This window comes from Amphibalanus amphitrite, unplaced genomic scaffold, assembly GCF_019059575.1.
Source record: "Amphibalanus amphitrite isolate SeventyFive unplaced genomic scaffold, NRLGWU_Aamphi_draft 000519F_arrow, whole genome shotgun sequence".
NCBI classification, from domain to species: Eukaryota; Metazoa; Arthropoda; class Thecostraca; order Balanomorpha; family Balanidae; genus Amphibalanus; species Amphibalanus amphitrite.
The window spans coordinates 162,728-174,915 of NW_024882013.1; the positions used below are offsets into that span (position 1 = coordinate 162,728).

Below are 12,188 nucleotides of genomic sequence, written 5' to 3' on the forward strand. Positions count from 1 at the left end.
AAGCGTTCAGACTCCGCGCCGGCTCCCCTGAGCCGGTCCCAAGTGAGTCTGCTGGTGTGTCTTTCCGCCAGTAGTCTTCTCGCCGGCTGCTGCGTCGTCATCCAAGTGCCGTTTTTCACCCACGAGGCAAACCTTCGCGGTCTGAACAGAGCTTCCTCCGGCGCCGTCTTCAGCTGTTTCGCGTTAGTTCAAACGCTGGCGTTTCCGGCGATGGGCTGGTTGGCGCCACGGCTCGGCGTGACGCGGCTGTACACTCTCGGCCTGCTGGTGGCCGGAGTCACCACGGTCGTGTTCGGTCTGCTTACCTACGTGGAGACGCCGGCAGCGTTCCTGGCCTGGTGTCTGACTGTTCGCGCTGCCGAGGCCGTCGGCACTGCTGCTGCTCAGACGGCGGCGCGAACCATCATCATCAACCAGTTCCCACAACGGATGACCTCGGCCATGAGCCTGGTGGAGGGCATGACTGGTGCTGGCCTTTGCCTGGGCCCTGCCATCGGTGGCCCAATGTATGCCCTTGGTGGCTACGGAGCACCGTTCTACACACTCGGCACATTGTTCTTCATCACCGCCGCCACCAGCCTGCTCCTGATGCCGACCTTGACGGACCACTCAACCGAGAGGACGGAGAAGGGAACTGGAGACCGCAACTACCGCGACATGCTGATTCTGGTGCTCTCCACAGCCGACAACTGGCTGATATTCGCGGCGCTGCTGGTAGCCGCGATGAACTGGACGGCCATGGACCCCAGCATGGAGCCCTACATGCACGCCGTCCTCGGCATCCAGCCGGCCGAGCTGAGCCTCTTCTTCCTGGGCTCGTTCGCCGGCTACGCTCTCTCCAGTCCGCTGTGGGGCCGACTCTCGGACTACATCGACAACACGTTCCTCCTGGTGGCCGGCAGCCTGGCGCCCACCGCTCTCGGCGTGCTGCTGATCCCTCCGTCCCCCCTGCTCGGTCTCCGGCCGTCCCGCCTGCTACTCGGTGTGGGGATGACGCTGCGTGAGGTGTTTCAAATCGGCGCCTACCTGCCGCTGCTGCCGCTGATGGTGCGTCGTTCGACCGCCCGCGGTCTGCAGGGCGATGTAAGCGGCCAGGCGCTGGTTTCGGCGGTGTTTGGAGCCGCCTACTCCCTGGGTAGCGTGCTTGGTCCGGTGGGCGGCGGGCTGGTGACCGACAGATGGGGGTACCCGACCCTGGCCACCTGGCTCGGAGGTGTCACTATGCTCCTCTGCCTGGTTATGGCAATCCGTGGGCTGGTGTACCATGTCGGTAAATAAAGGCATCTGCGTAGGTCGGAGACAGACATCACCGTGCACGATTTATTCATTCTAATTTACTGTTAGCAAACGAGTGTATGTTTATCGCAGGCGTTGGCAGCCTCCGGCCCCGCGACTGTCATCGGTAAAAATATTTTTTTTTTGCACGCAGGCACAGCACCAAAAACGAGTGTGCAAGGTGGTATTTTTGATTAAACGACGCTATGCCATTATCCTCACATTACAGTGTATGCTCGTCTTTTTCGTGAAGCTCTAGCTAGCTGAACCAAGAAACCGAACGACAGAGAGATCCTAGCGAATCTCTCTATGTATACGCCAGCCGTTGTGAACACGCCAAAGCACCGCCGAGGAGAGGCTATTTGGAGTAATTGGGTATTCTTCGTTTTGAGCTTTTTATTAACCTTCGCCCCAGGGGGGTGGGGGGGGGGGGGCATATGTTACCACCCTGTCGCGTTTTTTGCGTGTAAATAAAAAACCGCGGCGCGTAGCGCCGCACCGCTTGGGGTAGCTTTTTGTACATCAATTTTGGACAATGTGTGAAATTTTTGACCCCAAGTCATGTCAGGTCAGGTCACCAGGTCAAGTTAACTGACCAAGCCTAGAAAAAAAGTTTTCAATCATTTCCAGCCTGCAGTGTTTGTGAGAGAGGTTTTAGACTTGGTGGATTGCATGATGTTATGGGCTCCTACGATTTGTATATCTCGGATTTTTTATATCCGTGACCTAAGGTCCGGTCAGTGACGTGACCTTTCTACTATAAGTCAATGGAGAAAAATGAAAATGCCTCTCTAGATCCGTGTGTACGCATAGGAACGGTCCAAATATTTCAGAATCACAATGATTTGGACCATCTGTGACGACCAAGGTGTCTTTTTTGCTGATAGCATCTAGAAAGGTCATCCGAGGTCATTTGAGGCTACAAACAGATGTTTGCCAATAACTTTCTATTGGAGAGAGATAGAACGCTGGGGATGGTCTCATTGTGTTTGTCTTGCCGAGACGCATCGACTGATATGCAACATGACCTTTTCCGGTCAGGTCATGACCTTGACCTGAGTCAAATTTTCAAAGGCTCGGGGCCATGTAATAACATTTCTGCTTACGTTTACGTCATTAAATTCAACGCTACAAATATGATATTCACGAACAATCGTATCGAAAAACTATGTGAGGCAGAAAAAAATGTACTTTCTTTTAACAAACTCCAGACTTTTGAATTTCCCGTTTGATTTTTTATTTACTTTTATTATACTCGAAGGTAGAACACTTTTAGAACACTTTTACGGCATACATCCAAGGCCATTACAATTGACATTTCGCTTCCCCAGGCTGTTGAATATTTTTATGCTTTTGTTTATATCTCAGTTTGTTTTATCAAATATTTGTTTCAATAGATTGAAATATTTTTACCTAGCCAAGCCGCTTCCATGACAAAATATCGAAACGCAAAATATCGAAGCGCAAAATATCGAACGCAAATTATCGAAAGCAAAATATCGAAGTCGCAAATTATCGAAATTGCAAAATATCGAAATCGCAAAATATCGATTTGCAAAATATCGAAATCGCAAAATATCGACTTCGCAAAATATCGAATCGCAAAATATCGAATTGCAAAATATCGAAATCGCATGATATTCACAAACAATCGTATCGTAAAATTATGTGAGGCAGAAAAAATGAACATTATTTTGAATAAAACTCCAGACTTAAGAATTTCCAGTTTGATTTTTTATTTATATTCATTACACTCGAATGTGGAACGCTTAGCTCATTTTTTATTTGAAATGACGTCAATTTAGGTACTGAATAATCATTTTACGGTAAATATCCAAGGCCATTACAATTGATATTTCGCTTCCCATCGCTTCCGCAGGCTGTTGAATATTTTTATACTTTTGTTTATCTCTCAGTTTATTTTATCAAATATTTCTTTCAATAGATTAAAATAACTTTACCTAACCAAGCCACAGGTGTCAATATCATCTTTTATTGTTTATCAATCAATTTTGTTAGCTGGAAAGCCTCGTATTTGTCTAATGCAAGATTGTCTTATCATTACATTGATTCTAACATTAATTGTGATGTACCTACCTGGTAATGCATTGTTCATTAGTCATTACTTGCCTGTATGTTAACCCGCGCGGGGCTTGGGGGGTAAATTTTACCCCCCTCGCGAATTTTTGCAATATCTCAAAAACGGCGGCGCGCAGCGCCGCCAACTTTCAGTACCTTTTCTTACATCAATTTGACACGTTCCCTGAAAATTTAAGCGAAATCCGTCGGAAAATTTTTGAGAAATTGACGTTTTAGTGACGTCATGTTCGCCATTTTCGCCTCAAAAACGGCAAAAGTTTAAACGCCGCTAACATCTTCATTTTTAAAGGAATCAAGACGTAACAAAAAAGGATATACGTAATTCTACTTTGTCTATCACAGGGCTATCTCGGTTTTTTGAAAATTTTGGATTTTGGCCCAATTTAAAAAAAACTGACTTTTTTGGGAAAATAGCTATAAAATCCAAAATTTTGAGTGTATCGAAAAAAACCGGAATATATGTCAGAGAAGTGGTCTATGTGCACCTACACACCAAGTTTTAGAAGAATCGGTTCAAAAATGTGGGAGTTATTCAAAATTGTATGACGTCACGACACACAAAGTTTTTGAAAAATGACTTTTTTGGAAGTTCTAGACCTCGTACGGAAACAAAAATAGCACCATTCGATTCGCCGTGAAAAACTGCATCAGATAGACACCTTTTTAGGCCTTAACAACCAACTTCAAAATTTGACCTCACTTGACCTGACCTTGACCTGACCTCGACCTGAAATTCATCCAGAGGTGGTCCATATCACTTATTGAGTGTGCCTATCAGACATGTGCTTGGATCCGGAAAAATGGATCTGAGATCCGATCCCATGGATCCCGATCCGAGATCCATTCAGATCATAGATCCAACCCCTCAATTTTGTCGAGAGATCTACTGGGATCATAGATCTGACCCTTCAATTTTGTCGCTAGATCCACTCGGATCATAGATCTGGCTCCCCAATTTTGTCGTGAGATCCATTGGGATCATAGCTCATAGGTGCTCAAAATGTTAACAACTTTCTTTCATAAGAAGTTATGAATACCAAAGTATGGTTAGAAACAATCTTATACAAAGGCCATATTAGTAAAGGCATCCAGTTACATTATACAGAATACAAAATAAAGGAGGCTCATGACGGTCACAACTTGAGAGAATTGAGTGACATGAAGATTGTTCACATTTCACATACCAACAGAAAAGTTTGCATTAACAATTAACATAGAGGTAAGTCAAAGTAATGACTAATGAACAATACATAACTAGGTACCTACCACATCACAATTCATGTTAGAATCTACATAATGATATTGATAAGACAATCTTGCATTAGACAACCATGAGGCTTTCCAGTTTCCAGCTACCACAATTGATTGATAAACAATAAAAGATGATATTGACACATGTGGCTTGGTTAGGTAAAGGTATTTCAATCTATTGAAAGAAATATTTGATAAAATAAACTGAGATATAAACAAAAGTATAAAAATATTCAACAGCCTGCGGAAGCTATGGGAAGCGAAATATCAATTGTAATGGCCTTGGATATTTACCGTAAAATGATTATTCAGTATCTAAATAGAACTCGTGACGTCATTTCAAATAACAAATGAGCTAGGCGTTCTACCTTCGAGTATAATGAAAATAAATAAAAAATCAAACTGGAAATTCAAAAGTCTTGAGCTTTTTTAAAAAGAATGTTCATTTTATCTGCCTCACATAATTTTACGATACGATTGTTTGTGAATATCAGATCTTTGTAGCGTTGAATTTAATGACGTAAACGTAAGCTGAAATGGTTTTAGATGGCCCTGAGCGGTGTGCGCCTTGCATCTTTATTTTGTTCACTTTTCAAAAGAATAACAATATCTTACGTCATTAGTTTAAAGGGCCTATTACGGGGAATCTTTTGGAATCATTACCGTTTGGTCAAATTTAGATTTTTCATTGGTCAAACGATAATGACGTAATAAAACCATATTACCAAAACGTGAGCTGTGAATTTCGTTTGTCTTTTTTTGGGAGGCTCCCTCATAACGAAAGCACAGCATGGCACCACACGTGGCACGACGGCCTTGGCACTATGCCAAAAGTAGGTAATCTGAAGAAGTTGATGCTATTTATGAACTTGTAATTTTATTAGGAAAGTATTAGAGGTTGGTTGCTATTCTTACTAAATCGAAATTGTGTTGCTCATACTAATAGCTCATACGAACATTCTGGATTGGGATTTCATGCCTGGCAGAAGTGGATTGCTGGATTATTTTTAACAAAACTCAAAAACTGACCTATTTGGCTTCCAGGTTTGATTTCCTAACATCTGTCCATAGGCGGCAGAACAGGGGGGGGGGGGGGTGGCACCAGGGTACAGTGCCCCCCATAGATTTTGGCATTTTAACATTAGCCCTACTGGCATTGCATGGAAAGAATGGGACCAAAATTAAAATCTGCAGTGCCCTGCTGCCACTGCATCTGTCTGTACTGTTTGTTCATTGAATTTAAGTGGCTGTAGCTTGTTGATAAGATTGTCATCAGTGCTGTCATGAAAAAGTTACAATTGGTCACAAAAAGTAGCAATATGCAATTGCATGTTCTTGGTTTATTTTAAATGTAGTACAAATGTTGTTTATTTAAATTCAAATTTAATGATGATACCTAATGATTACAAGTGGTCTTAACCAATACCCATGTCCAAAAGTGATAATTCTCAATTGTATTGCACTGTAAGGTGTACAATTATGTAGGATAAGGGTTTCATTGGCTACATGTTGTCGTGAGATCCATACAGATCATAGGTCCTCCACAAATTTTTGCCCGCTGGATCCACAGAGATCATAGATCAGACCCCTAAATTTTGTCGAGAGATCCATTCGGATCATAGATCCAACCTCTGAATTTTGTCGAGAGATCCACTCGGATCATAGATCCAACCCCATCTATTTTGTCGAGAGATCCACTGAGATCATAGATCCAGCTCTCGGATCCAAGCACATGTCTGGTGCCTATTGAATTCTATGAGTAAAATGACCCATAAAACATGTGTCGCACATGCCCTTTTCTATATTTTGTTTTTGGTGACCTGACCTGACCTGACCTGACCTTGACCTTGACCTCTGAATGATATATTTTTTTTATCGGTGTTTATTTTCCGGATACATGGTGTGCCGAGCGACACGAACACATCCCACGTGACACGATGACACGACGCGGCGTGGCGCGTACATCACAACAGCCTGGCCGCCGCTCGGCACTAGCTACCGACCTGGGAATGCATATGGGGTCGCCCGCCGGCCGAATAACAGACTCCCGGAGTCGCCGGGACGCGGCGACAGCACGCAAATCATGGCAACTGGCAAGTATGGACCCTGAACCAAGACGAGAGCACTGCTATGAGCTCTAAAAACAATGTATAAATGCATTAAATAATCCATAGCAGAGCAAACAAAACAATAATAACATAACTGCGCCATGATTCCAGTCATATCTTTTTTTTATTTTTTTTACACGTGACCGCAACAAAACGAAATACGCGGAACGCAAAAACAAGAGCAGCTCACAATGAAAACGAAATAGCAGTGAATGGAACATAATGACAAAAAAAGAGCGTTTGAAAGTAGAGGTAAAGCGGAAGGACCGAACAGGCGGGTCCCCGGCGGCAGCGGCGGCAGCTGCAGCAGCCGATCACCCGCCAGCGCCAGCGGCAGCGGCAGCGACAGCCGGGCGGGCGCCGCGCTCACCCCTCAATATCGGACTAGTTAATGGCCGTCTCCAGACCGGCGCGTGGGCCAGCCGGCGCACGCCCCCGCAGCCAGCCCGCCGCCAGCATCATCTTGGGGAACGCTGAAAGATAGAGGACTGGATTCTGGGGATGATAGGATAGGAAGCTAAGGATCACACGCAGTAAACTCAGAAGCATACCATGTACAGCAATGCGCTGCTTTTGTGAATGTTGTACTTGTGACGATGTGTGGATTGATACATGAATGAGTTTTGGATTGATGATTTTAAGTTTTTGAATGACTGTAAGTAAGTTCTCTAAGTCGTTCTCTGGTTTAATGTAGTTTCCGGCTGAATGTCGCACACTTGTTTGACTTTGTCCCATTTCTTTTCGAATGTGTGTAAGAGATTCGACTGCTTAGTCTGCCTAGCCATGCATAACTCGGCTTCGGCTTCCCTTTTAAGTTTATTTTTTAGAGATACTATGTTAGGAACTATTTCATTGTATCTAGCTTCATAAATAACTATGTTCGCTAATGCTACTATAACTATTTCTATGTCGTCTAAATGTTCAAAGAAAAACCACGATTTCGGGCTTTCTAGATTGATCGCTAATGATCTCCCAAATGCTATTTTTATAGATGTTATATATGATTGTACTATTGGACATGCCCAGTACATATGTAATATTGTTTCACATTCCTGCTTGCAGAATGTGCAAGAATCGTCATCTTTAATGGATATTATCTTTAAGTATCTATTTGTTGTGATAATACGGTTGATGAGCTTGTAATGGAACATTTTTAATCGAGTCGATTGTGTTACTTTTGAAAGCTTAATGAAACTCTGTTGAGCAAAGTATCCTACATCACGCATCCACTTATCCCTGACACGATTATGGGTTATTTCGAGTTTTCTGCTTTTTACGTACGTGTGATATGCTAAGCGAGGGAAATTCGCATGGGTGAAACTTTGACATCACCATTGGGGTCCCAAACGTCCAAGGGGGCCTCCATTTAGTGGGGGCCTCCAAGCAATTAGGGGCCTCCAATTGCGGAAGCGGTAATTTACGAGCCACGCCAGGGCCTCCTCTAAGAAATTTTCATTGGGGGACCAGAGGCTCAGAAGCCAAACATGGGGTACCCCCAATCCCAAATCCAGTTTTCTCATCGGATTTAGGCCACTTATTTTTCGTCACAGCTCTGATGCCATGATTTTTTTTTTTAATATCGATAAAGAAATGGTAGGTCACCTGACCCTACTGGTGGATCCAGGCCAGCAGGGTGACATTGTATGTAAATATCCCCCGCGGCATCCGAAATCGACGAAAATTTCTGGCTTTTTCACTTTTGACAATAAAACACAATGCCTTTATAATAGAAAAAAATTAACGGCACAGCATTGCGCAAGGAATCTAGCCGTAAGCCGACCCCAGAAAGTGTGAGGGTTAACCTTCGCCGGCACCTGGGGGGAGGGTCGCCACCCCCAAGTTAGTTTTTCTGCTCTACACTTAACATTTTTAAAGCTAGAAACCTGATTTTCTTTGTATAGCTGCTTTTCTATCTTTTCTCAGCGTCCATTGAAAATTTCAAGCTTCTGCGGCATTTGGGTTTGGAGATATGACCTTGTTCTTCAGGTCATGTCATGTCCTAAATGACGAATACCCAATATCTTGCGATGGCTATGGGCCTTGTGAGCTTTTGACACGCTGATTTCGGCTTTTTTTTGCCAGTCTTACCTCCCACCTATCATTGAACATGTTCTGCGATGTACAGATGTCAGAGTCAGGGTCAAGGTCAACCTAGGTCATCTAAAATTATTGCACTTTAGGCAAGCTGAATTTACTTTTCGTGAAGTTTCTTTGACTGTATGTTTAGTAAAAGCTTCTCAGTTCATGATCAAGTGTAATAGGGACACACAAACCGATCTGTGCACACATCAGTACATACACAGACATACACAGTAGCCTGTCCCAAAAGTACCAACGCCATTGAAACCGTAGAGACACATGTTCCCTTGAGTCCCTAACAACAGAACATGAAACCAAGAAAAAATGAGAACGAACGAGTCAGTTTTAGGGGTCGCGCCATAACGCTTCATGTTGTTCTGGGTTGTAGCGAATTATCTACTGGGAGTTAGTGAACTGGATCACAACTGAATGCAAAGTGAGTCACTTCTCTGCCACCAATTACTTGCCTAGGCCTAACAGAAACTCAGAACACATTCTTGGCAAGGTCAGCCTTCTTCTCGCGGCCCACCACCTGACGATGGCGGTGGACCAGTTTGAGCATGGGTGCTGCTTCTGCTGTCCATCTCGTGTGATGGAGTTGTTGAACTTCTCGATGAGAGCGATCCCTCGTTCAGCTGCATCATTCACAGCTGACAGTGCAGCTGTTCTCTCCCTGGCATGCCTGTAGGCTGGATCGAGGTCCCACTCACGAACGGACCTGGTAAGGTCAGGAGATGCACCGAGGGGGTCGAAGAGGGACTTCGTTTTCGAGGTGACGCGTCCGTGGAGAGTCCCGTCCAGTTTGAGACATTTACCTTCCAGCTTCTTCGTGCCCTTCCGAGCAGGATGAGAGAGGACTGCAGCCATTTGTCGACGCTCTTCGTCGGGAACGTGAGTCGAAACAATCTGATCTGTTCTTCAGATCTGATCAATGGTCATGTTAGGTCTGTCCTCCAATACGGAAGTGTCATTTGGAGCGGTGCAGCCCAGTCCCAACTGGTACGGCTGGAGCGGCTACAGCAGACAGCACCGCTGGCTCATATGGCTAGGTGCTAAAACGCAGAGGAGCTGTCCTATGGACTATCGTAGTCTACTGCGAACCTTTAAAATTGAGTCCATCAAAGCCCGCCTCATTCACACCGATATCATGTTCTTGTGCAACTCCTTCACCACCGTACCGACTGTGCTTACCTGGTATCGATGTTTGGTCTGAATGTGCCTGGGAGGTGTAACCGTCGCACAGACTTGTTTCATGTGCCCTTCGGGAGAGTGAACAGTGAACACCGTAAAGAACTGTCTTTCTGTGCGTATTCCTCGGTTGTGCAATCATTTTTTTGGCACATAGCCCGTCGGTGGACTTTTACCCTCCTTCCACGTCCTTCCGGCGCGAGGCTTTCCAGTACGCCCGAACACTGGGCAGCTATATCGACTGATTTTACTTACTGTTTTCCATGTACCACCCTATGTAATTTTATCACATGACTTCACCCTGAATTGGGCCGATTTGCCTGTGGGTGTTATATGGTTAATAAACAATAAACATTATGAAATCTACATTTTGGCGCGACCCCTAAACATTGACCGATTGACTCAAAAATTTGTAGGAAGCTTCCTTTTAGCAATGGGATGAAAAGTAAAGTGTGTTTGAATATGTGCTACACTTCTTGAATATGTTTCAACGCTAACTTGAGAGACATTGTAACAAATAGTAAGAAAATTAACCTCACTCTCATTCTATCTAAAAGTAAATTCCGGATTCGAAATAAAACAAACTTTTTGAGAAGCTTTCGGCATTGCGCCATCATCAGCTCTGGAGTTTTATTCGCAAACATTTGAGAAAATATGCATTCGGGCTGATAGTTTTGTCTGCAGTTATTTCATCCAGTACTTCCTTCATATTATATAACAGTTGGCGGCGCAAGAACATTTCATAACATAACTGCATAACATAACTGCAGACAAAACTATCAGCCCGAATGCATATTTTCTCAAATGTTTGCGAATAAAACTCCAGAGCTGATGATGGCGCAATGCCGAAAGCTTCTCAAAAAGTTTGTTTTATTTCGAATCCGGAATTTACTTTTAGATAGAATGAGAGTGAGGTTAATTTTCTTACTATGTGCTACACTTTTTGGATTTCCCTATATTAAAGTGGGACAGGCTAATACACAGACATACAAACACATATCATTGACCTTGACCTAACTTGACGTGAAATGACCACAGCCAGCAAATTAGTCGGATAGTGTGACAAAGAGCTGTTCTAGCTCGCTTGGCACTAATACGGCAGCGTCATCGGTATATGATGGGTTGGCCCGCTGCTTGTGTAGGTATCTTATTCGACATCACCACAATTTTTTCTTACAAGATTTTAAGCCTTGCGGTCAAGAGCAACAGATTCTTTGGGAAGTGACGAATCCAATGATACCAATTTTACCTCATCAGGTCAGTCATTGACCTTCCAGGTCAGGTCAAACTAAAGAATGTTGCTGTTTGGGGTCACCGTTGCCCGTTGGAATATCACGTGCGCTGCTCATCATGTACCGATGACGCTGCCGTATTGTGGTGCCAAGCCAGCTAGAACCTCTTTGTCACACTATCCGACAAGGTTTTTGCTGGCTGTGGTCATTTCAGGTCAAGTTAGCTCAAGGTCAATGACATGTGTTTGTATGTCTGTGTGTGTCTGTGTGTACGAGTATACTGATGTGTGCACCGACTGTGAATGTGTCCATATTACATGAGATCATGAACTGAGAAGCTTTTGCCAAAAATACAGTCAAAGAAACTTCACGAAAGTAAATTCAGCTTGCCTAAAACGCAATATTTTTAGACGACCTAGGTTGACCTTGACCCTGACCCTGGCATCTCTACATCATTGAACAACATGTTCCATGATAGGTGGGAGGTAAGACTGACAAAAAAGGCCGAAATCAAGGTGTCAAAAGCTCACAAGACCCAACGCCAACGCAAGATATTGGGTATTTGTCATTTGGGTTATGACATTACCTGAAGAATAAGGTCATATCTCCGAAACCAAAAACCACAGAAACTTGAAATTTTCAGTGGACGCTAAAAAAGGATAGAGCAGCAGCTATACGAAATATCCGACTTCTAGCAATCAAAATGTTTAGTGCAGAGCAGAAAAAACTACCTAGGTCGGGGTGGGGGGTGTGGCAACCACTGCCCCCCCCCCCCCATGTGCGGACGAGGATTACCTAAGTAATTTGAATATCAGGAAAATAATTTATTAAATCAGGTATTCCAACAGAGTCCCGCTTTTTTATAGGTGACCTCCGATTTGTGTTGCATCTAAGTTACCCAGGGGGCCTCTTATTTGTAATTGTAGGTACAGTACAGAGAGCCTCCTACTTCGAC

The 12,188-nt window shown here is 44.0% G+C and overlaps 1 protein-coding gene across 1 annotated transcript; it reads left to right on the forward strand.

Annotated features, from left to right (window-relative positions):
* The first annotated feature begins 210 nt into the window (after positions 1 to 210).
* On the forward strand, positions 211 to 1,278 carry LOC122393161 (MFS-type transporter SLC18B1-like). Its single transcript, XM_043388901.1, has one exon. The coding sequence runs from the start codon at positions 211 to 213 to the stop codon at positions 1,276 to 1,278; it is 1,068 nt and encodes a 355-aa protein (XP_043244836.1).
* Positions 1,279 to 12,188: the final 10,910 nt, after the last annotated feature.

What these genes read in the sequence shown, in the direction of transcription:
- LOC122393161 (XM_043388901.1), top strand. Translation starts at nt 211, where the DNA reads ATGGGCTGGTTGGCGCCACGGCTCGGCGTGACGCGGCTGTACACTCTC.